Genomic DNA, 26847 nt, shown 5'->3' with positions numbered 1-26847 from the left:
CCTTTCCCCAGATCTCCAGCCTTAGGCTCCCATGTGATTCAGTCACATGCTCCTGTCAATCACTGATGTATGCATTACTCAGTGGGTTTCACAACATCCTTTCCCTATCACAACAGGGAATAAATTGAGTGGGCAGGCCTCCTCCTGCCTCTTTGGCTTCCTGTTAGCATGGTGACAGTGGTGAGTGGGGATTTTGAAATGGGCTAATAAGCCATTGGCATGTGGTCTTTATTTTGTATCCTCTTTATTCCTTGATTTCTAATGATCACTAACAAATCTTTAAAATATATTTTTATTATTGAGATCTAATTTTAATTTTTACATCCTTCATTCATCATCTTTTTCTTGGACTGTTATAACTTCTATTATTCTCTACTTTTCTGCTCTTTAATCCAGACTCCCCAAAACTCCCTACTGATATCCCTTAAAGCACATGTCTGATCAAGTAACTAAACTCTTAAGAAGCTCCCATGGCTCTCTCCCTTCTTTAGGATAAAATATAAACTTCCTCCTTTGACTTGTTAAAATGTTTCACAATCTTGCTCAAAGCTACTTCTCCAGAATTATTTCACATTATGTTTTAGCTCTATTGGATTATTTGCTATTAAGAAGATTCAAGTTCTGACACATAATTACTTAACCATCCAGTGTCCCAGATAACACACCAAGATTATAGAGTAGATCATTTCCTAGTAGGAGTTATGCTTCCTCAGAGTCCCCAATAATTGTGTTGGTGAACCTTTGACACACATGTGCTATAAGGGAGCTGCACCTTTCCCTCTCTCCATTGTGCCTGAGGACATTTCTCCTGCCCCTCTGCCCAGTAACTCAATGGGAGCACTTCCTCCCTCCCCTATCTAGGGTACATGTGGCCTGAGGGTACAATTTGGGCACTTGGTCTCTAAAAGGTTTGCCACCAATGTTCTATACTAATGAAAAACTTAGTCTGGTCCAAGTATCCAAACAAGACACCAGGATAAAGACAAAAGTGATTAAGACCTTAAGGACTTTATATCCGACTAGTCATCAGGGTAGTTCCTTGTCTGACTGGAGAAATGAAGACTCCTCAGCAGAGAACCCTCCAAGTAATGACAGGACCCAGGGCTAGAGTTGTAGGGCACACCAGAGATTAGACGCCTTTAAAGGAGAGAGAGCCCTGAGAACACAGGACCATCATTATCATTTTTATTTTATAGCTGTGAAAACTCAGGTCTAAAAGTTAAAACTTGCCTCCTGAAATTACATGGACTACAATGGATAGACCAGGTCCTCTGGGTCGTAGCTCCATGTTCTTTTTATTACTATATCAAGCAAAAAAAAAGAGAGAGAAGCAATCAAAGGAAAAGGTACATTATTGTAGTAGAGAAAATGTATTATAAAGGTAGTATACAACCTTAAAAAGATGTAAAGTCAATTGAAGTTTATGTGAAAATTTCTCAATTTTTATTGAAAAACAGGACTTGTAGCAATGCATAATTTACACGCCAGGTAATAGGAGATGGCAGAAATCCCACAAAGAGCAGCTTGTGGGGCAGGAGCTGGGTGAAGAGAGTTTAACACAAATAAACCCTCTTATTAAATAAAAGTTGTACTTAAACAGCATACAATAAGCTTTCCAACTTCCAAATGTAGTATGAAATAGTCTCCAACTGGTCTTCAGTTTTTCATCAGATAAGATCGGCAACTAAAATAAAAATGAGGTACAAGTGAAAGTGAAATAAAGCTATAAAAAAAACTAAAAAGTTAACAAAAATTTTTGTTAGACACCAGTAATGCATTTTTCTAAAAATATCCAACACCATAAGGTTTATTTCTATAGAAATTTACATTGAGGCTGACTTCTTGATACACCTACCATTCATGGGCATTTCATCAATTTGAGTTGAGTAGTACTGTTCAATATCTCTGAGAATTCGGATATCATCATTCTTTACAAAATTAATCGCAACACCCTTTCGGCCATATCGACCTGATCTCCCAATTCTATAAGAGAAAAAACCCCACAAAAGATTTAGTTGTTTAGTTACTAGGTAAATGCATCAATGAGAAAATAAAAATAATAAAAAAAACACATTCAAATACCTGTGTATGTATAATTCTCTGTTATTGGGCAAGTCATAGTTAATGATAAGAGAGACTTGAGGAACATCTAATCCTCTGGCCCAGACGTCTGTTGAAATAAGTACTCGGCTGGAAAAATAAAGTGTATAAATTTAGGTGTATAAAACATTAGCCTTAATTGTATAAAAACATAAATCTTACTTGATTTGTACTACTCTTAAAAGGACTTGACAAACAGCTTTAAAAAAATAACTAACCCAGCACTGCTGTAATGCTAACCTTGTTTTGGAGACAAGTACACTAAAGTCAACTTTTATAAGAATTAGGGAAAAAGCCATTCTAAAACTCTATTTGACTATTCCTCTTTTTAAAGATACGAGGTTCCCTTTGAGTTTCACTATTCAATACCAGATTCCTTTCATTTCTTGAGCCACTGCTTTACCAAACAATGGAAAAACAGGATTTTATTTTGCACCTTTTAGTTTATCATCTATAGATATATAAAATTAACTAATCAGTTGGACATATATGCTGTCTTCTAGTTTCCTTGAAATCAAAACTCATATTATCCCTTTATTTTTCTGCTGTCTAAGGCAGAAGTTTAGTTTAAAGGAAAAGAGAAAAATAATTTCCTAAACAAGTATAGAAATAATAACAGGGAATCTAAGTAATAAAGGAAAAAAGAAAAATTGAGCTGGTCTTAAGCATAATAAGTCTTCTTAATAATTAACACTATCACAGCATTTATTTCATGCTTTAAGGTTTATGAAGTGCCTTACAAACACACCTCATTTGATCCTCTCACAACCACCTGGAAGGTAGATGTTATTATTATCCTTATTTTGCAGATAAGGAAGGTAAGGCAAAGGGGTTAATTGACTTGCCCAGGATCACAAAGCTAAGTATCTGACACTGAATTTGAATCCAGGTCAAATTATGAAGTCTGACATTTTTCTACCTTCTTTTTATATCCCTGCTCCATACTAAAGTGTCAAATTGGTCTCATGGCATCCTCTAGTTGCCCAAAGAATTTTTACTACAAAGCTTTCCCTAGGCTCCATGCTCTGGGCCTATCCTCACCCCTAAATTACTATATACATGTTTCCTATAGGGACCTGTATATTATCTTGCTAGTCTCTGACTGATTTGTCTTGTAGATTTTCTTTCTATATTTCACAACCATACTCTGCCAATGTTTGCCATCTCCAATGTCCTAGAATAGGGTCTTCCATGTGGTATGCACTTACAAGTTTACTGAATAATCTAGCATGAATAAGTTTATATATTTAGCCCTTTTTGCTGCAGGATGGTATCTTAAGAGAATTCCTAAATACATCAATGATTTAGCTCAAAAGACAAAGTGAACATTTCAGGAACTGTATTATGTTGGTAGTATTCTGCAACAATGAGAGCTTCTCAGGGGATGCCTCAAATCACACTACATAAGCAATCACATCATATTCTACCCTAATCCCTCTTTAAAGTTGCCCTGGTACTGAATTATGCTAACCTTGCACCAGATCTAAACTCTTTCATGATAGACTCTCTTTCTTTTTGGGGCATGTCTCCATGCATTGATGAAACAGTGAAGTTGGCTTCTCTCATTTTCTCAGTCAGCCAGTCTACCTATAAACAAAATAACCAGAATCAAGGTTAAGTTCATAAACATATGGTTTAACCAAACCCAGATTTAAATTCAGAATTAGTTTGACAACAGAGTCAGGAAAAGAATGGTAGATAAGAAACCATTCTTCATAAAACTGTATTCAATTTCAAGGTTTTAGAAAATATAATTTTGCCCATGTGAACATTTGCTGCCATTTGGAACATTACTGTTTTAAGACTTGAGAAGTTCAAATAAAACCCACACAATTTTGCTTTATTTTTACAGAAAAATAAAAATATTGCCATTTTCCTTATTTTAAAATAAATTAGAATATATTTTATGTCATCAAAATGTTTTTTTGAAAACTTTCAATATACTATGCAAAAAAATTTTAATGAGCTAATTTTAAAACCCAAAGAAATCAAAACTGCCCAACTCTTACCAAGAAGAGGAGGTAGGAGTCCATTCCCCCCCAGACACAATAGTAAGTTAGTGGATTCTTCTTTAGAAAATGCTAGCATCACAGCATTGCATTTAGGCTAAGTACCTCAATATTAGAGAAAATGAAATGAGTTTTTGGAGACGGATGAAGTTGGAAGTGTCTTATAATGCAAATTAAGAAGCAATGAGTTTCTTATGCCCCCAAACATCTCAAACATTGTATTCTTAATAATGGAATCTGTTCCCAATTAGGCAAAAAATGATTACCATACCTTCCTCTTGGTATTACAAAAGATGACTGCTTGAGTGATAGTCAAAGTATCATAAAGGTCACACAAAGTGTCAAATTTCCATTCTTCTCTTTCCACTGCCACAAAAAACTGTTTGATTCCTTCCAGAGTCAATTCATCACTTAAGAAAGAGTTAAAAAAAATTACATAAAACTCTTGGTCATATTCTGAGGAACTTTAGCCTTCGCAAAGTCTCTTCCCAATAAATATAACACCAATTCAATTTGGGATAATTGGGCACTGTAAACCTTAAAATTTCTTAGACTTATAAATGTTGGAAATTTCACCATTGGGAAATTTCATACTTGAAAAATTTCCTATTGATAGTGGGTCTTGGCTATTGGAATGTGAACCCCATTGGCATGGGAGGTTCCTCCTCCTCCCTTCTTAAGATTACTTTAGGACAGAAACCTTTTGCTGAACAATGGAAAGGACGACTTTGACCTATGCTTAAGCATAGAACAGGAATTTCTTTGAGTCATGATTAATTTTAGAATTGATACAATGGAGATACTTGGAATGACAGAACCAAGTCTTGGAAATTGCAATCTCCACCCTACTCAGTCCTAACAGGATTTAGGAAGGGCTGCAGCATAGATCAAAATTTAATTATTCCAATCTCTACCCTACTCAGGGTAACAGGATTTAGGAAGGGCTGTAGCAAAAGATCAAGATTTAATTATTTGAGAATATGACCTCCAACAGACATGTGCAAAGCCACAGACCTCTGGGTGGTCCTGGGTTAAGCTAGAGCCACCATTGGCACAGGGAAAATGATGGACAGTGATTGGTAGATGTGAGAACTGAGGGGAGGGAACTTGGATGGTTTCCTTAAAGATAGAGGGGTCTGAGGACTGAAGGGTGGTTGGAGAGTTTTGGCTCTGAGTGGTTGGAGAGGTTCTCTGAGAAGCTTGCTTTGAAGGAAGCTGGAGGTGGGGGCCTCTGAGACTGTTTCTCCATTTTGGTAACGTGAGTAATAGGGACTGATCTCCTTTCTTTGCCCCAGCTATCTAAGGGCTTGGGCCTTTTGGCCCAGCCTAAACAGAGGGGGTATTTAAGCCCTATTCCCTTCTCCCCCCCTTCTCTCTCTTTCTCTCTCTCTCTCCCTCTCTCTCTAATTCCTTTCTTCCTCCTGTTTGTAATTAAACTCTATAAAAGACTGATGGCTGACTTGAGTTTTCATTTAGGAATTACATAGCTGAATTCCTTGGCGACCTTAAATTAATATATATCAGTCTTTTAAAGTGATTTCCTTGTCACAGCACCTTAATAACTGACCTTCCCCGGAAATGCCACTTAACTTAAAAACTTTCTAGCAAAGCATATTTCAACACAACACAACCTTTACTATTGTGTACTTGTTACTACAATATGTAAACATGGAATATCAACTATTTAACAGTAGAATTAGGTTAGATGAATAACCAAGAGAGTTCTCCCAACTTTAGTTTTTCAAAAAACAAATATTACAGCTAACCATTAATAATTCTAACAAATGGTCTAAAACATGAATGAGTTAGACACTTTACTAAAAAAGGAAAATTAATTTCAAGGTCACTTACCGTTTAACCAGGATGCGAATTGGATCAGTCATGAATTTATTGGTCATTTCTAAGATCTCATGAGGCAATGTGGCACTGATCAAAACTACCTGGGTAGCAGGAGGCAGATATCTGTACACATCATAAATCTGTTCCTTGAATCCTATTGAGAAGAATTTAATCATTTAGGAACTATAATCCTTCTATTTTCCCAATATGTTTTGAGCATAATGGTTTTATGTTCTGTATCTGTTGCATCCTGGCTATGTGTGACCCATGGACAAGTCACTTCCCTTCTAATGCTAATCTAAAGAACTCTCTAAGATTTTAAGTTCCAGATAACTGATCTGTACGGGTTGAGGGAGTATGCACCCTAGAAGTTCCCTAAACTCATAAAATTTCAGATGTGGACCAAAACCTTTGTGAGCAGATGACCATGAGTAATACATTTAACATTAAGCAAAATGAACATACACTAGTTTTATAATATGAATGGGACAAACTAATATATGAAAATAGGCATCATATTTGTTATTGAGCTTCATGAAAGGTAGGTGCATACATTTAGAGCTGGAAGAGACTCAGAGGATGTTTAGACCAATCCCTTAATTTACAAATGAAGAAACATAGCCAAGGAGAGTTAAGTGACTTGCCTAAGATAATATGAATAAGTAAGCATAGAAAGCAGTTGGCATAAATCAAGTAACTTCTGCAGTCTCTTCAAGTTACAAACCCAAAACCAATTTTTATAGCTTTACATTTTTGTTAATTTTCTAGGATTCATAGAAGGAATGTAAGAGATTATCTAGGCCAAATATTTCATGGCAGTCTGGAGTTAAGGAAGAGCATTTAGACTCAGGTTATAGTCTTTACTTTGATAATATGACCACAAGTGATTCACATAAACTTTTGGGGCCAAACTTTTCTCACCTGTTAAATGGGTCCTCCTGGCTATGAGATGCTATAATTAAAATTGCAGAATCATATATTTTGAACTGGAAGGGACCATAGAAGCCACTCAGTTTCTATAGTGGTTATGATTCTCTTAGTGGACACAGGAAATAAATGGTAGATATGAAATTTGAACCCCAAATCCCTAAATTCTTACCTAACATTCTCTCCCATATACCTAATACCTAGGAGAGTAATTTTCAAGGTAACAGAGATGCTCAGTGGTAGTGCTTAGACAAGAACACCAGTTCTCTTCCCCCTCCACCTGACCCTATCTAATACACAAAATGAAAAATTCCCTCAACCACACATACAGAAGAATCTTCACCAAACACACCCTATCATTTATTTATCCTAGATCTAATTCTCAGAAACAAGGTTGCCTGAAAGTCTACTATAAGTAACAAAGTTAGCTCTTCCATGACCCTGAATGTTCTAGGTGCTCCAAGTCTAGGACAATAGAAATAATGAGTCATGGGGCTGAATGACTGGCTCCACTACAAATTTATGCTATTTAACCTCAGTTTGGGCTCTCACTGGCACTTAATTCTTTTGTTTCTAGTTAATTCTCTGGTACATTCCCCCCATTATGATGCATTTAATGTTTTTCTACAGACCTAAAACCCACAGCTCTATTGCTTTCACTCTCATATTGACATTTCCTCACAGAGGATGCCTCAGACAAGGAAGTATCTTTCTTCTTTAGTGAGGCTAATCCTTCCTATGATTCTGATCCCATCTCCTTTCAGACTTCTAAAACTTTTCAATTATCCTTTCTTTCTCTTGCTCACTTTTAATTAGTTTGAATAGAACAAAATCATAATTAAAGAAGCACTGTTATTGGGACTAATAGATGAATTTGCAAAGAGAAAATATACATAAAAATACCTAAATATGGATTTTCCTATATCCTACCATGATAAAGAAAATAAAAAGAATATGTAGTCCTTCACATAGGAAGATAGCACTAATGGATAAGAACGCGTTAAGTTGTTCTTCCACCACTTATACTCCAAGATCTCTTTTCTGAACAATATTAAGTATTTACGCAATGTCTAGCTGGCATTAGTTAGTATGGGGAAAAAAATTAAACTAGTTGAAATTAGGATTGCTCTAAAAACTTTGGTCTCATCTATGCTTTAGTCAACTGTGTTAACACAACTAGCAATACTAAATCTGATCAGCTAGGACTATATACTTCTGGCAATGTATGGTCTCATAACCTCAACCTTTTCACATAAAGATGAACATAACTCAAAGGTTTATGTTCCTGATTGCCCCAAACTATTTTTCAAGATGGAAGTAATTAAATACATTTACAAATTTGGGAGGGTACAAAAAGCACTACTCACTTTTAACCATGCCATACCTTTATTAAGCATTTCATCAGCTTCATCCAAAACCAACATCTTGATAGCACGAGTTCTTAAACTTCTGCGACGAATCATATCTACCAAATCAGTATATAAAAGACAATACTGAGAAATACTTCTATCTTTGTTATTCCACGTTAAACCAGATATAAACATAAGTTAGTAGATTAAACAATGAATTGAAACCATTTAAGTTCCAACTATGGAATGTCATTAATCAATTAATAAGTATTTTATTAAGGGCATACTATGTGAGAAGCACTGCAAGAGGCACTGACAACATATACTCTATATATCTGAGGTAAAATTTTTAAGGGGAACACTGAAGTTAAAGAGAAGCAGAAAAAGATTCTCATAGAAGACAATGTTTGAGATGATCTTTGAAGGAAACTAGAGGATCTAAGAGGTGTAGGTGAGAAATGAGTATATGCCAGGCAGGTGGGGCACTGTCTATACAAAGGCATGGAGACAGGATATGGAGTTGTCATAATTGTGGAATAGGAAAAAGGTCAGTTTAGCTGGACTGTACAATGCTTAAAGGAAAGCAACTTGAAATAAGGCTGAAAGTTAAGTCAAAGTCGGGTTGTAACGGGCTATAAATGATAAACAAATATCAATCTGGTAGTCATATAAAGGGAGAAACATGAGGAGACAAGACAGCCAACTAAGAAGCTATTATAGTAGGGGGAGCTGGGTGGCTCAGTGGATAGAAAGCCAGGAGGTCCTATCATAAAAGATAAAACAGATTTATCAAGAAGCTTTTGCACAAACAAATCAGTACAATAAGGTCAAAGAAGCTCTCAACTGAGAAAAAGAATTTAAAAATATTTGTATCCAATTTCACTGATAAAAATCAAGGACCACTTCTCAGTGGATAAAGAGAATAAAGTATGAATGTAACTTTTATTGCACTGTGGTCAATAAAGGATGAGTTTAGTGTCTGTAGTTCTCCTTTGTGAGGCTTTTATGTATGACAACACAGTTAATTTTTTAAAAGATGCCATGTATAGCTTAGAAACATGTAAACTACTTTCTATTCCCATCCAATAGCTGCCACAGATTGAGCATCTCTCTTTTTCTAACCCATTTAGTAACCAGCAAAACTCCATCCTCTCAATTAAACAAACAAACCTCTATTAACCCTCTGATGTCTATTTTATTTTGTTAGGTTTATCTAAAGTCTGAAAGATATACATTATGGTCCCTCTTTCTCTCTCTCTCTCTGTATGAATGTATATATAAAATTAGTTTTACTATCTATTCCCCCCGAGGAATTCACTACTTTTCCCTTTAAGTATTTAGATGCTATGCTGTTTCAATAAATTCAAAATTATATAAATTTATTATTATTTATAGTATCATTAAGGATAATATAGTTACTATTTATCCTTTTTATCACACCATTTTTAGCATAGCCTTGCCTGAACCCATGATTGCTACTCATTTAGTGCAGCTGAAGCATAAAAAGATTCTGCTCCAACCTTCATTTTAACCCTATATTTCAATTGTGCTTCCCCTACCAATCTACTGTTGCATTCTCTTTTCTAATCCATTCTGCTTTCCTCTTCTATTTTATGGCCAGGTACATTTCATTCATGTTCAAAGTTACAATTATTAATTGTATATTTCCATCCAACCTGTCCTGTTATACTTTCTCCTCTCCCAACCTTTTTCAAAGGCGATGAAGAGTTTGCCCAACACTTATGTCTATTAATAATGTGATCTGTTTCTGCTACTTCTGACTAAAATGTTTGTATTCTTTGACTCCAGATTCCACTGGTAGTCACATGTCCCAAAGAGTTCAAAGACAGAAATGCCTCATAAATATCAAAATATTTCTATTGTCATTTTCTGTGGTAGCACTTTAAACAAAGTATATGCCCTTCAACAGGGAAATGTCTAAACACATTGGTAATGTTTGTTTTTACAATAAATGTATCCAATTTTTGCATTGTAAAAAATAATTAAAGAATTTAGATTGGCATAGGAAAATATAAAATAATGCAAAATAAAGTAAGCAGAAAAGGGAACACTTCCCAGTGATTGCAAAGATGTAAATAGAAGGGAGAAATACCTGGTAAATTTAACAATGTATAATTATAATGACCAAACCTGGCTCTGAGGAAGAGATGAAAGAGGAATAATGATATGTAATACTGAGCATCTTTTTTTTCCTCTCTGAGTTGGCTAGGAAGTATAAATAACAGTGATACAAAACCAAAATATTACTAAATTTTTTATTATAAAATGAGAGCATTAGTAACTTTAGAGAGCAGCTTCAGTTTTCTCCTAAAAGAGAAAGCCTGAGTTTTCAAAGAGTTGTGATATGAGTGAGAAGGAAGAGAGGCAACGAAAGTAGAAAGCTTTACTTGGTGGTTTGGCTGTGATAGGAAGGATGAAAACAGGCTGGGACTTAAGGATGGTAGGGATTAAAAGATTTTTTCCTAAAAACATGGAATAAAGTTGGCATAGCGTGACATGCTTACCAAAAACACGACCTGGTGTACCAGCAACGACATGTTGCCCATAATCCAGTTTCCTGATATCTTCACCAACATTTGTCCCTCCAATACAGGCATGACATTGAACATTCATGTAGTCACCAAGAGCAAGAAGACCCTGAATATGGGGAGGGAAAAGGGGAGAATCAAATAAACTTACTGCTTTATACTACCAAACAATCTACAAGAGACTTTTAAGTTGACTGAATTTTAAAAAAGGATTGTTTCTATTCTTTAGAGCTGGAAGGAGTCTTTCCTTCATTTTACTAGAGGAAACAGGACCAGAGAGATTAGGAGACTGGCCCAAGTTGCCATAACTTCAAGTTCAGCAGTCTTTCCAGTATACCATACTGTCTTAAAATTATTCCCCTTTAGACTGTGAATTACTTGAGAGCAGAGACCTTTTTTTGGCCTTTCTTTATATCTTAAGCATCTACCACAGTGTTTGGCACAAAGCACTTAAAATACAGGCTGACTGACTACAAAGTTGGCTACTTAATCTTTATGATGCAGCCTTCCTTACAAAATCTCACAGGCAACCTAGTTTAATCTTCATATCTAACAAGAATTCCCTCTACAACATTTCTTGTAAATGGTTATCCAACCTTTTAATATTTCCAGGAAGGAAGAATCCACTGCCTCTCATTACTTTTGAGTAATCCTATAGGCAATGTTTTCCCCTTCTATATCAAACTTAACCCTAGTGCTTTAAACTTCCACCTGGTGCTCAACGTTTTGTCCTCTGGGGCCAAAAGAATGACTCTCCCTCCCCAAGTAATTTCCTCTGCAAGCTAAGCATCCTGATTTCCTTCAATCACCTTCAAATAGCATTAAAGTATAAAAGATGTTCAATTTGAAGACAGTGAGCCTGGAGTCAAATCCTTGCTTTTATGCCTTAGGCAAATTACTTAATATTCCTTAGGCTACTCTTTCCTTACCTATTAATTAGATGGTTGGACTAGATGATTTCCTATTGTCTGTTCCATCTCTAAATCAATCATCTTATGATCTTATGGCCCTGTTAGTGCCCTCTAGACATTCTTTTTATATTAATCTGCTTCCTAAAATATGACACCCAGGGGTAGCTGGGTAAGATTGTAGATAGAGTGGCAGGCCTGGTGTTAGAAGAACCTCGGCTCAAATCTTAACTCAGATACTTCCTAACTGTGTGACTGTGAGTTTTAACCCCAACTGCCTAGCTCTTGCCACTCTTCTGTCTCAGAATTGACTCAGAACAGAGTTTAAAACAAACAAAAAACCCAGAAATGAAATGAAAATATTTCCAAATTTTGTCTGACCTGAGAAGAGTAGAACCATAAATTTCCTAGTCCTAGACTCTATATCACTTTTGACAAGTCTACCATTATCAGTCTTTTCCTAGAAGAACTATTATCTAGCCATATCTTTTCTATCTTTCATTTGTGAATTCAATTTGTTTAACTCGAATTTAAGACACTTATCCCAATTAAATTTCATCTTATTACATTCAGGCTAGAATGTAAAGACTTATTATCTTGATTCTTGTCATCCAATATATTAGCTATACTTTCTTCTTTAGTGATAATCTACACTTTCAATAAGCAAGCTACCTATGCTTTTACCTAAGTCATGAATTAAAAATGGCAACTAGTATAGGACTAAAATATAGATCCATGGGGCACTTCACTGAAGACGACTAAAGACATGTCTAGGATGACAATAAATCATTAATTGCTATTCTCTACAGGCAGTCATTCAATCACCCCAAATTAACCTGGATGTACTACCTTGGCTCACATCTCTCTTGTCTATAAGATTAGCAGAAGTCTGTCAAATTTGCTTAATTTTAGGTAAACTATACATATATCCTCTCCAACCTCTAGTCTAACAGATCTGTCAAAAAGAAATAAGGTTGCAAAGAACTGATGCAGAGTAAATGAGCAGAGCCAAGAGAACACTGTACACAGAAAGTGAAACATTGTGGAACCATCTAATATAATAGACTTTACTACTAGTAGCAATACAATTATCCAGGACATTCCTGAGGGACTTATGAAAAAAGAATGCTCTTAACATCAAGAGAAAGAACTGTGGGAGTAGAAATGCAGAAGAAAAACATGACTTATCACTTGGTTATATGGATATATGATTTTGGGTTTTGATTTTAACAGATTGCTCTATTGCAAAAATGAATAATATGGAAACAGGTACCAAGTGATAACATTTGTATAACCCAGTGGAATTATTTGTTGGCTCTGGGAGCAGGGAGGGAAGATGGGAGGGAAAGAAAATGAATCATTGTAAACATGGAAAAATATTTTTGAAAAAAAAGTGAGGCTAGTCTGGCACAAACCTTTCATATTCACTAATGATTGCTTTAATACATTCTAGAATTTTTTTCAGGAATTGAAATCAAGCACATTGTCCTACAGCTTGTAGGCTACACTCTTCCCTATTTTGAAAGTTTTATTTGCCTTTCTCTAGTTCAATAGCATCTCATTCTCCAAGAAGATTTAGCAAATTACATCCACAAAAAGCACAATTCTCATTTGCTTTTTAAAGTCAGATTTAAAAACTATAAATAGCTTAGTGCTATGCAAAGTGGGTGCACACCATTATTTTGAGAAATAAATATAACACATTTTTAGTTTATAATCATTTGACTTTTTCTCCATCACCTTTTTTAAGGGGAAAAAAAGACCAAAGCATTTTACAGACTAGTAACATAAAATCACAAACCTATTAATAAATATGTAAAAATTTATAGCAACTAATAAGAATTAGAAGGCCACATGTTATTTTTTAGGGGAAAGAAAAAATACAATTAGAAAATAAACTCTTGGGGCAGTTAAGTGGCTCAGTGAGAGCCAGGCCTAGAGATAGGAGGTTCTGGGTTCAAATTTGACTTCAGAAATTTCCTATCTTTGTGACCCTGGGTCAAGTCACTTAACCCCAACTATCTAGCCCTAACTGCTCTTCTGCCTTGGAAATGACCCTTGGTTATCAATTCTAAGACAAAAGGTAAGGTTTTAAGAAAACAAAACAAAGCAAAAAAAGATAACTCTCCAGTAGCTATATTTCTAATTAGAATCACAAAAACAGTAACTGCTGATTTATCATTTTTTCTAGATGTTCTTACCTTTTGAATTTGAACAGCTAATTCCCTGGTTGGAGCCAAGATCAAAGCCTGGGTTTCTCGCACCTGTTGAATCATTTAAAAAACATAAAACCCTTGGCACCTTCAGAGCAGGTTCTAGTATATATTAAAACTCAGATGTCAGTATTATAGTAATATGACTTCTTGTTTTATATTTTTTATTTCCAAAGGAAACAAATTTTACAAATATGAATAGTAGATACACATCACTAACATTTTAATTCTGATATTGATTCTAAGATGGAAGGTGAGGGTTAAGAAAAAAACAACACTAAAAAAGCTTCTTGTTCTTTTATTAGAAAATTATAAATTCATTAAAGGGAAAAAAATAGCAATTAATTTCTAAGACTTAAAATGTTTTGTTACACATTAGAAAATAATAGTATGGATTCAGAAGGTAAGGATCTTTACCTGAATATCCAAACACTGGAGAACTGAAATGCTAAATGTTGCTGTTTTGCCTGTACCAGATTGAGACCTATAAAAATGGAAAAACTTTAAAATTGCTTTTTGAGTATAAGAAAATCTCCAATTATTTAAACGATATTCCAATAACTAAAAGCAACAAAAAAGACTTCAAATTCCCACAATTTCTTTATATCTATATTTAAAGAATCACTCCATCTTAAAATTAGAAAGGACCTCAATGACTATTTAGACTAATCCAAACCCTAAAGGAATTCTCACTGACATATTTAACACACACATTATCAACATCAGATAATGGCTATCCTACATAATTATTAAAAGCAAATCGCCTTGGGTATCTTTTTAAGTGTCTAACTTTGAAGAAGTAATAACCCAAAGCTATAAAAAAGTTAAAAAATATTATAGTATGTTACACAGTCTATTCTATTTTCCAAAGGCTAGCTACCCCCTTCCCTTCCCTTTGACAGTGCTTCTTCAAGTTTGTTATTTCAGACTTGTGAGACTCTCTTCTAAAAGGGTTATCAAAGAAACAGGTGCTTTTTAACCACATAGACAATAATAGTATTTGCAAAATAAGGTACCATGAGACAAATATTACTTGTACACAAATGCTGAATGGTTTCAGTTCTAAAATAAATTTTGTATTTTCAATGTATGGATAAAAATCCTCTCCAAATAATATAAACTCTAAGAGTCCTTTGTTAAATCAGGAAAGTAAAAATTAAAGATTTTAGAAATGAAATAGTTGCAACTACCATTTCAAGTGCCAAGTGAAACTTAAATGAGCTTTGTGGAAAAAAGTCATATGTAAGACCAAAAAGTCCTATACCAGACAGAGAGCAAGTACAAAAGTAAAATAAGCCTTTTAATTAAAAAAAGAGAGAAAGGTGGTTAAAATTTTGTTTAAAATGAGCAAATCTCCTTAAAATTAATAATTCTTTCTTCCTAGAATGTTTCTAATTTATTTTATTAACCAAAATAAAATAGCTTACTGTGCAATGACATCTCTTCCCTTAATAATTTGTTTGATAGCACGCTGTTGGATAGCTGATGGTTTCTCAAAACCTAGAAAATAAAATATTTTAAAATGCTTCAGATTTTGCCTCCCCCCCCCCAAAGGTTTTTTTCTCTTTTCCAAGGCAAATTTTCTTGAAAAGCAAAATTTTTATATTACAATAATTTCAGGAAATACCTCTTTCTTCTCCCCAACTCCAACTACTCCAAATCATTTGTTGTGTAATAATAAATAAAAGTTATAAAGAAGCAACCAATACTGACAACACATGAGACATTTTGCCCTCTACCAAGAGAAGATGCTATGGCCACATATTTAAAATGAACAGAAACTTAGTATGTGAGTACTAAGTGTGTAATTACTAGTGTGTAATCTTGATTCTTCACACATTTATATTTCTTGCATATGGCCACTTACTTATTAAGATCTCTACGTGCCAATTCTTGATTTTGCTGTCATTTAATTCAAGAATAATTTCAGTTATCTGCCATTATTGAGCAATAAACCATTCAGGAAGAGTGTTTTTTCTAAATAAATGAAGGTTATGTTTATCTTTAAATGTTACTTTCATTTATATCAACTCTTTGTGATCCTATGGATCATAGCATGCCAGGCTCTTCTTTTCTCCACTGTCTTTTGAAGTCTGTCCAACTTAATGTTTGTTGTTTCCTTGACTATCTCATCCTCTGCCAGCCTCTTCTCATTTTGCCTTCAATTTTCTTCAAAATCAAGCTCTTTCCCAATGAGATTATGCTACCAAAGTATTAAAGCTTCGGTTTCAGTATTTGACTGTCCAGTGAATAGTTTGAATTTAAGTATAGACTGATTTGATCTTCTTGCTGCTAAAGTCTTCTCCAGCATCACAATTAGAAAGTGTAGATTCCAAAGCCCTCAGGTTTACTTACAGTCCAATTCTCATAGCCATATATTGCTACTGGAAAAACCGTAACTTCCACTACATATTAATTTTACTGTTTTTTGATAAAAATTTTTCTAAAATGTGTGAGTTACTTCTCTATCTTAGTGAACAGAGTATACGAAGTAGCTTTTAATTGTTTTCTTGATGGTTCAAAGTCATTATCCCGAACATTATTCTGTAATGCTGTGATGATTGTGAAGGAGTACAGGGACATGTTTCCAGATGGTTTCCCCCCCTTAGTTGGTATATCTTTTTAGTATCTCCTTTGTTGCCACTTGTTTCTATTCAATGGGCTAATTTCTACTTGTTCTATCATTAGTATCCAAATCTATTGTTAGCTACAAACCAGGGGGGGAAACTTCATAGTTGCCAGAGGAAAACTAAGATTTAAAAATTCTAATCTTTTATAGAAAACTTTTCCCGGTCTGAATCTGTGATTTTCTTGGTGGATGAAACTCCAAGCAAAGAGAGTTCTATACTTTTATCACTCTGAGACATTTTCTCTAGCCATTACACAGAAAAACTAAGGCTATTAAAGACTGGTCTACAGTAGTTGACCTCTTTTCTGGGAGCAAAACAAATAGATTTCAATGACAATTTTCTCTGTTTTTGCTGAAAGGCCTATTCACTGATTGTTCTTCCAAGTATAAGGCTGTGTTTACACTGCTGAAGAATCAGGTGTCAAGTATCTGAAACTTCAGATGAAATTTTCAGCAGCAAAATTCTTAGCTGTTGATTCCTTCCTTGAAATGTATCCTCCTCTACCTATTCTAATTCTACATTCAAAGCCTTCTATCACCACTTCAGCTTTAATTAATCTTTCTTCTGTATTGCATTAGCAAGCTAGATATATTCTTTAAAATCTATTGTTCAGGGGGCAGCTGGGTAGCTCAGTGGATTGAGAACCAGGCCTAGAATCGGGAGGTCCTAGGTTCAAATCTGACCTCGGACACTTCCCAGCTGTGTGACTGGGCAAGTTACTTAACCCCCACTGCCTAGCCCTTACCACTCTTCTGCCTTGGAACCAATCCATAGTATTGATTCCCAGAAGGAAGGTAAGGGTTTCTTTAAAAAAAAAAATCTATTGTTCATTTAATCACTTAATCATTAAATAATTGCATGTCAATTATATTGTATGACTTAGGTTTCTCTTCTCTGAGTTAGTAATCATGTAAGAACATTTCTGTAGTTTCCATAAGAGCCAACAAATTCCTTTTAAGACCAACCAAGAAAATATGTAAAATGAATAATTCTTATTACATTAAATTAAAAAGGTTTCGTACAAAAAAAAAAACAATGCAACCAAAATTAGAAGGGAAGCAACAAACCAGGAAAAAATTTTATAACAAACTTCTCTGACAAAGGTTTGATTTCTCAAATATACAAAAAACTAAATCAAATTTATTTTAAAAAAATCAAAGCATTCCCCAATTGACAAATGATCAAGGATATGAATATGCAGTTTTCAGATGAAGAAATCAAAACTATTAATAATCATATGAAAAAATGTTCTCATTCCCTCCTGGTTTGAAAAATGCAAACCAAAACAACTCTGAAGTACCACCTTATACCTAGCAGAGTGGCCAATATGACAGTAAAGGAAAATAATAAATGTTGGTGGGCATGTGGCAAAATTGGGACACTAATGCACTGCTGGTGGAGTTGTGAACTGATCCAACCATTCTGAAAGGCAATTTGGAATTATGCCCACAGGGCTTTAAAAGACTTCCTGCCATCTGACCCAGCCATACCATAGCAGGGATTGTATCCCGAAGAGATTAAAAAATTGGGTAAGGATCTGTTTGTACAAAAATATTTATAGCCGTACTTTTTATGGTGGCAAAAAATTGGAAAAGGAGGGGATGTCCCTTGATTGGGGAATGATTGAACAATAGTATTGTGGTATAAGGAATGAGACCTCCATGAACTGATGCAGAGTGAAATAAGAAGAAACAGGAGAACATTATACATAGTAACTGAAACAGTGTGGGATGATCAAATGTAATTGACATTGCTACTAAAAGCAATGCAATGTTATCCACATCTAGAACAAGAACTGTGGGAGTAGAAATCTAGAAGAAAACATGATTTATCACTTGTTTATATGGGTATGTGATTTGGAGTTTTAGTTTTAAAAGATTACTTTTACAAATACAAAAATGAATAATATGGAAATAGGTTTTGAGTGATTATAGGCATATATATCCCAGTTGAATTGCTTGTCAGCTCCAGGAGCAGGAAGGGAAGAGGAGAAGGAGACAACAAGAATCATGTAACCCTGGGGAAAAATAAAGTCAACAAATTCTTGTTGAGTGAAGAGGAAATCAGTATGTCACATATAGCTGTCTATCAAAATAAAATAGGTAGGGAGCAGCTGGGTGGCTCAGTGGATTGAGAGCTGTGCTCAGAGACAGGAGGTCCTAGGTTAAAATCTAACCTAAGATATTTCCAGTTATATGACCCTGGGCAAGTCACTTAATCCCATTGCCTAGCCCTTACTGCTCTTGAAAACCACCAGTAGAAACTCAATACTGTATGGCAATCCATCCTACTTTAGGGCAACTCAGTGATGCATAAGCATCCTGTTATTCACAGTATAAGGTAACGGAGTTAGTTGGCCTTGGACAGTAGAAGGCACCAAATCCCAGAGTTCCCTTTTCTTTAATGCCATTTAGATTTCAATATATTTGAAACCTTTTTTCCCCCAACTTTATCCTAATTGTCCTGTTCCTTCTCACTTTACTAAATCTATCAGTAATACCATCATTTACTCAAGTTTTCCCATATTTAAAATTTTAGTGTTATTACAGATACCAGCAAAGAGCTACCAGTTACCAAGACCCTACTAATTCTATTGCCACAATTTTTCTTACTTCCACTTTAATCTCTCTACTACCACTAAACTCACTGCTATCACTATATTACAAAAGACCTTACGATCATAAAGCCCCCTTTTCCCCATCTGTCTTTTTTTTTGTATAAAGTTCAAATTCTTTAAAGTTTGGCATTCAATGTCCTCTCCACAATCTGGTGTCACCTAACTTTCCCAAACATATCTGATCCTATTGCTTTCCAATCTCAATATTCTAGCAAAAACTAATCATTTTTGTCAATATCCAAGTACACCCTGTGCTTTCTCACTTGAGTCTTTTCTTTGTTCACGTTGTTCCTTATACCCAGAATTCCATCATTTCTCTCTACTTGCTGAATTCCTACCTACTGAGCCTTCCAAATCCTCTTTTCCCATGGCGCTACTCTGCTTATACCTCTCTTGTTCCTGAGAACAGGTCACCTACAGATTTGCTGCTTCCAATATTTTACTAATCCAATCCATCCTTCATACCGCTGCCAGAATAATCTTTGCTGTGAACAGTGACTAATCACATTGACTCTTCAAGTCTCTTGGTGGCTCCTGTTAAAATTCTGACTTTAATGGCCCTTACAATATGCTGCTACTTTATTTTTCTAATCAACCAATATTTATTAGGCATCTACTATTTGCCAGGTGATGAGGTTGGGAAACAATTTTTGCTTGCAAGGAGCCTACACTCTATTAGATGAGACAAATACATATAAAAATATATGAGAAAGTTAATAGAGCATGGTTTGGGATGGAGAAAGTATTCAGATAAGGAAGAAAAAAATGCTTAAGAGAGGGGTGGATGAAGTAAATGTAAAGAGGAAGTGCATCACAGGTATTTGGGAGGACCAGAAAGGCATTAATCATAGACCTAGGACTGGAAGGGACCTTAAAGGTCATTTGGTCCAACTTTTACATTTTCAGCTAAGGAAATGGACCCAAAAAGGTTTAGAAACTTGATCAAGGTCACAAAGGTATTAAGTGGCAAAACTAAGATTTTATCTCCGAGTTCAATGTTACAGTGTCACAGCCTCCATTCTATGCTCAAACCATAATGAACTATATCCCTAACCCCTTAAGCATGCTCTGAGAAATCATGCCTTTAACACCTTTGCTCATGCTTTCTTCTTACTTGTACTACCTCAATCTCCCCACCAAACACAGTTACCTGAATTCTTAAGAACTCATCATTTAAAGCCCAACCCAAATGCTAAATCCATGAAGTCTTTATTGCAAGTAATCTTTTCCCCCAGACCTCACACAACAACATTTTGTAATTCTAATGAACTTCATATGAAATATTTTGTATCACAGTAACCTGTATTATACCAATACTTGACCATAAACAAGTTTAAATGGTAAGGGGCTTAGAGTCTATGCCATAAAAATCAGATAATTAGGCAACAAAGTGGTGAGAATAAAAAAGACCCGAGTTCAAATCCTATATTAACTACGAGGCTCTGTAACCCAGGACCAGTTATTCGAGGGCTCAGTTTTTACATCTATAAAATGGAGACAATCACATATCTTTCATGTTGTGAGCATCAAATGAGTTAATATAAAGTACCTTAAAGGGCTATAAATATGCTAGCAATTATTTTTATTAGATGAGAGGAGTTGGGAGGTAATGATAATTGTCTTCAAGTATCTGAAGGATTGTCATGTGTAGGAGAGACTGGACTTGTTCAGTTTGGCCCCAGAGCAGAACCAGGAACAATAGGTAGGATTTACAAAGCGCTGATTTTACATTTGATGTCATGGAAAACTTCCTAAATATTAGTCATTGAAAAGTTAAAAGGGCACTGAAAGTTGGTGTTACTCTTCATTGGAGATTTCCAAGTGGGAACGCAATGACCATTTGTCACATGTTATTAGTAGGGATTCTTTTGGGCATGAGTTAAATTAGATAGGTAGTGAGGTTCCTTGTCTCAAATTCTGTGATTCAGTTTGGCTGAAACACCAATATTCACGTTTGTTAAAGGAACAGTGCTAGGTAAGTCAAAAAGGTGAATTGTAGTCAAATGAAGGAGGTCTTTTATTCCACAATGCTTTGAACAACAGGTTGAGGAAGCAATGAAGAGCCATGAAAGATTTTTGAGCATATGATCTGTGTACTAGTCAACAAGCATTGATTAATTGCCTACTACATATCAGGCTGTTCACAACAGTTTGAACAGTCTGGGCAGGAGCAGCAAGAGAGAAGGTAGTATCAAAAATAACTAAGAGGATAATAGTGTCTGAAGAGGAGGAGAAGGCTGGGGGGGGGGAGGGAGGAGATTAAAGTTGATGAATTCAGAATGCTAGTAGGAGCAGAAATATGCAAGAGGCTAAAGAAAACCCCCTTTCTACAAGTCTTCGGGCAAAGGTAAATGCTAGTTGGATATGTTGTAGAGGAGTCACATTCAATTGTTAAGTGGACTATTAATTTTTTGAGGTCCCTTCCAACTTTAAATTTATGACTGTGTCTCCCCCAGGGCCTAGCTGAATGTACAAAAGTACATTTTAAGTGCTTAATAGATGTTAGTTTATATGTCATTTGTATGAATCATGTCTAACCACTAGACTAAGCCCCATTAAGGTAAAGACCTTTTTCCATGCAAACCCCTCCCTTTGGGCATCTAGCACAGGGCCCTGCAGTAAAATGGACAGAGCATTCTGAGGGGGATGGATCAGACCTGCACTTGTCCATTTTAAAAATCATTTTAATGGCTGAATGTGGGATGGACTAAAGCAGGGAGAGACTTGAGGCAGGCAGACTCATTAATAAGATATTATAATAGGTCAGTCATGAGGTAATGAGGGTCTGCACTAGAATGGTGGCAGTGTTGGAAGAGGGTGTATTCCAGAGATGCTGCAATTGCTTAACTGGAACTGGCAAGCATCAGCAATAGATTAGTTTTGGGGTGGGAGTGGAGACTGAGGAGTTCAATGGCTTTGCCCTGCCTTCCTACAGTGAAGTAGGAAGGGAGAGTTTAGAAAGATAACCAGTTCCATTTTGACATGTTGAATTTAAAATGTCTACTGGACATCTAGTTTGAAATGTCTTAAAAGCAGTTAAGAGATGTGAGACTGGAAGTCAGCAAAGAGTTTTGGGCAGGCATGATAGGTAGATTTGAGTCATAGAAACAGCATAGAAAGGACAATTAAATCCATGGGAACAAAAAACAAAGTTGTTCCAGACCTCAAGAAGCTTCCATTCTATTATGTGAAAACAATGTGTCCATATACAAACAAGTATATATAAAACATACATATTGCACAAAGTCTTGGGAGAGAGGTTAGGCACTAGCAACTGAATTAGGTCAGGAGAAATCTCCTGTAGGAGGTGGTGTTTGAGATGAGCTCTCAAGGGAGCTAGGGAACCCAAGAGGTAGAGGTGAGGAAGATGAGGGACCAAACACACAGGTATATGGTACTTATCCCCAACTCTTCTACCCTGGAACGAATACTTAGTACTGGTTCTAGACAGAAAGTAAGGGGGGGTGGGTTTTGGTTGTTTTTTTTTTAAGTGATCTAATCTCTGCCCCTCCACAACACCCTAACCTCAGGATAATTTAAAAGTAGTTTACCGAGTTGAGAAGTAGAAATGATCTATAATTTTTGGCATTCTAGCTAATGTAGACTAGTTTTTGCTCTTCCATCAAAATCGTTCTCCGTGTTACATAAAACTTTTGTGAAAGCCTCATTTTCTCATCTGCAAAATGAAGGCAGTTGGACTAGATCAATCGTCTCCTAAAGAGACAGATACAAAGTATGATTCTAGCATGGAGGGAAAGGTGCATTAGTTTAGGGAGATCAAAGCTGTTAAGAGTCAATAACTGGTCATAAGACTCTCAGTTTGACTTATCTGAAAATGGGAGGATTAAATTAGATGCTTTTTCCAATTCTGCTATTCTGATGAAGGGGGTTTGGGGAGCATGCTCCTCGTTGGTCTCCCTCCCTTTCCCTCCATGGGATCAGTACAGTGCTCGGAAGTAGATGGCTCGAGGACTCAGCTAGAGAAGCTTGCAGTCAGGCCTGCCCATGACGTCACCGCGGGGCGGGGCTTGGAGCTGCTTCGGAGCCGTTTTTCGCAGGCTTTCCAACACACTCGACCTAACTGAAATTGGCTTCGTTTCTGCTAGTCCTTAACACACTCCAGCCTTCTTCCCCCGCCCCCGGCTCGTGCCCCTTTCCCTACCAGTCGCGTGCTGGCCAGAGCCGGCTCCCGCGCCCTGCTTACCGTAGGCGTAGATGCCTCGCAGCAAATCCTCCCGCAAACCCATCGTGTCAAAAGTGGGTGTCACGTCCACTTCTTCACTGGTCTCGAATTCCACTTTGGTCATGTCTTCCTCTTTCAGCAGTCTCTTCCGCGCAGAACCCGAAGTAGCCATCGTGGCTGTGGCAGCCATACTGCCTGGGAAGCCGGAAAAGGGGATGAGGGGGGGAAACTACGCGCGCGCACGTACCGCTGTCCTGGAGAGACGCTCAGAGAAAGAGCTTATAGGCTGCGCCGTCATTAGTCTTCGCCGTAAGAAAGGTCAGGAGTGGGCGGGTGTGCGTCAGAACGTGCGGACGCTCGTACGTACGGGAACGCGCGCCCAGGAGGCTCGCGAGGTTGGCTCCAACAATTCGTTTTTTCCTCTCCAAGTCACGTGACGGAGGAAGGAGCCGGGCTTTCTCTAGAAGTGGGCGGGCAAATGGACGGGTCTGTGTAGACCTAGGTCTTGAGCTACATTAGTAGTATCGTCAAGACTCTGGAAAGCTTCCCCTGTAACCAGCCTAAAGCTGAGTTTGAGAGAAAATATGAAGGTTGGGGAAGAATAATTTTGTTTTTTTAATTTAATAGTTTATTTTCCCAATCATTTGTAATAATTTTTGATGGATGTTTTATGAAATTATAAGATCCTGTCAATGTAGAATCTAGAAGCCCCCAAACTTGTAGCCTATGTCAACATGGAATCTAGGAATCCCAAACTTGTGGCCTAGTGGGATCTGATGAACCCCAAGTTTCAGGACTAGCTTATAGATTGGAGGCCCCAAAGTTTGTACTTGTTCCCTGTTCCCTTGGGAATCTACTCTAAAGGGAATCCCAGGCTAGCTGTTTCAGGCTGAGTAGGGGACCCTCAGGAATGACAGTCTTAGTTGGGTGGGACTGGGCATATGCTAAGGACCCTCTTTGTTTTAGGTAGTCTCCCCTATTGTATCAGAGACCCTTTCCCAAGAAAATCCACACCTGAGCTGGAACCATCCTTTAGTATTCATTGTAAGCAGCCCCTTTCCTTACACCTTAGCCTCTAGCTATGATTCCTTTCCCAAGCTTGATTGTATCCTGTCAGTGTAGCAAGAACACTCCCATTTTCTTTGTAGCTATAGTGATGTCAATCACTTTCCCTGCCCCTGGATTCTCCAAATGGTATATAGGTTCTCCAAATTCTTTTGTTCCTTGGAGTCATCTAGCACAGTTGCACTTCCAGGTATAATGTCCCAAGTTCAGGGTTTATACCCTGAAAAAGTTGGGGCGCCAGACTCTGAGTAAAGAATTAAATACTGGATTTATCCCTATCCTGATTAAAGACTTGGTTTTTCTGACTATTTAATAGTTCTGTGTTATTTCCAAGTTAACACCTAGAAAAATTAAATGGTCCCTAGTTTACTTAGCTTAAAGGTGAAAGCCTCAGGTTTGACCTTGTCACTTGAGAGTTCCTTCCTGAGGGAAAGTCCTATTTCACTGGTGTCAGACTAACAATAGACCTTAAGGTAGTTTGGGTGGTAATAGCTAATCCCTCTCATCCTCAGCCCCCATGTTTCACCTAGAAAGGTATTTTAAGCTTGCCAACTTTAATGGCTCCTTGGACTTGTCAATCTAGCCAGTTGGCTTTCCCAAGGGTCAGTGTCCTGAGCGATACTCAGACTCTGTGTAGGCATGTGGCTCATAGCTCTGTGTAGAGGCCTACTATCACATTGAACCCCTTTCCTTAATTAAAGAGTGGGTTTTTTTGACTAATAGTATTGTGGTTTTTTTCAAGTCAACAATCCAAATTGTCTCCTTCCCTCACCTTTCCCCAGCCTGAGAGGGTAAGCAAGTTAATCTTGGGTTATACACATATGATCATGTGAAACATTTCCAGATTGTTCTATTGTGAAAGAATCCTCACAAAACCAAAATAAGGGAAGAATGTCATTACATTCTGTCAACATGGAATCTAGAAGCCCCCAAACTTGTAGCCTAGAAAGATTAAATGAAACCCAGTTTACCTAGCTTAAAGGGGAAAGCCTCAGGTTTGACCCTTTTCCGGTGAGAATCCACCCCAGAGGAATCTCAGGCTTAACCATCCACTTCAGATGGGGACTAAACCCAAAGTGAGTGACTCTTCTGTTCTCCAGAAGCCTCTCCCAGTAGATCACACCCTCCTTCCTTCAGCTTTCAATACTGACATGCTGCCTACTGCGCCAAAGAGTCACTTGACTTCTGCTTGGGCTTAGTTAACTATTATTGGTCTATATTAGAAGCAATGGGGAGGGCTTACATTTTTCTGACTTGCAAGAGGGTCTCTAGAATTCATAGCAACAAGGAAAACGCATTGTTAATCAACATCCCCTGGAAAGTCTGGTGGCAGATATTTTCACTATACCAAAGAGAGGCAGTATGAGGAAGATTCCTCATGTACAGCAGAAGAAGTGGGGAATGAAGAGACACTCCTATGCCCTTCCCTGGCCCCCTTGTCCCTAGACCCCCTGCAGACAAGTCACCACACCCTGTATACCCTTTCCCTGACCCCCTAGAACCCTACAGTCAAGTTACTGAAGAACCAAGTGACCACATCCTGGAATGTGCTAGGAACTGATAAGGACTCCAGCCCCAGGAGTTCCTGGTCCCCTAGCCCAGGAATTCCTGTGTACTCCCTCTACCACAAAAGTGTATAAAAAGCCTGCAAGCCCCAGACTCAGGGCCAGTCAGTTTTTAGGGCTGAGCCCCAAACTGCAGTTTGGTTAATAAAACTCCCTTCTGTGTGTTACATTGTTATCATTTCATCTTTGGGATCATAACTGGGCAGTTCAAGGGCAATGCTTTTTTTTTTTAACCATTCTTTATATCTTCAACACAGCACAGAGATATAGTAAGTTCTTAATACATTGCTTTTGATTGTGCTCCTGACAAATCAACCTACTTGCTACACTTGATATTCTATCACTATTCTTACTCTTGCACAAAATGTAATATATGTGCATGCATATATATAAAATCTCCCTGTAAGCTCTTTGAGGATAAGAACTGTTACACTTCTGTATTTGTCTTATCAATACTTTATTTTTTTTTATTAACTCATTAGCTAAAGTACTTCTACATATAGATCTTCCTTTTCTTCCTCCTCCTTTTTCTTCATATATATATATACTTCTACATATATATCTTCCTCTTCTCCTTCCTTTTTCTCCTCTCTTCTTCTTTCTTCTCCTCCTTCCTCTTCCCTGTCCATTTTCCTCCCAAATCCTCTCCTCCCCAAAAGAAAAACAAACCAACCTAACTTTTCATAACCAATGTGCATAGTCAAAGCAAATTCTCACATAAGCCATGTCAGACATTCCATACTGTATTTTCCACTAGGTTGTAAGCTCCTTTAGAGTAGAATCAACCTTTTCCCTTTCTTTGTACATATCACCAGTTTAAAAAATGTTAGATATCTCTATCAGGAGGTGGGTAGTATGCTTCATCATTAAATTCTTATGAAATCATAGTTGTG

General features: G+C 36.8%; 1 protein-coding gene across 1 annotated transcript; it reads right to left on the bottom strand.

Annotated features, from left to right (window-relative positions):
* Positions 1 to 1420: 1420 nt before the first annotated feature.
* EIF4A3 (eukaryotic translation initiation factor 4A3) lies at positions 1421 to 23755 on the bottom strand. Its single transcript, XM_007482904.3, has 12 exons — positions 23346 to 23755; positions 15322 to 15394; positions 14312 to 14378; positions 13883 to 13945; positions 10750 to 10882; positions 8260 to 8340; positions 5961 to 6102; positions 4381 to 4519; positions 3572 to 3687; positions 2083 to 2190; positions 1856 to 1983; positions 1421 to 1684 (listed from the first exon to the last, which is right to left on the bottom strand). The coding sequence occupies exons 1-12, from the start codon at positions 23512 to 23514 to the stop codon at positions 1668 to 1670; spliced, it is 1236 nt and encodes a 411-aa protein (XP_007482966.1). The 5' UTR covers positions 23515 to 23755; the 3' UTR covers positions 1421 to 1667.
* Positions 23756 to 26847: the final 3092 nt, after the last annotated feature.

Source organism: Monodelphis domestica, chromosome 2, assembly GCF_027887165.1.
Source record: "Monodelphis domestica isolate mMonDom1 chromosome 2, mMonDom1.pri, whole genome shotgun sequence".
NCBI lineage: Eukaryota > Metazoa > Chordata > Mammalia > Didelphimorphia > Didelphidae > Monodelphis > Monodelphis domestica.
This window is presented reverse-complemented; position numbering and strand designations above follow the sequence as displayed.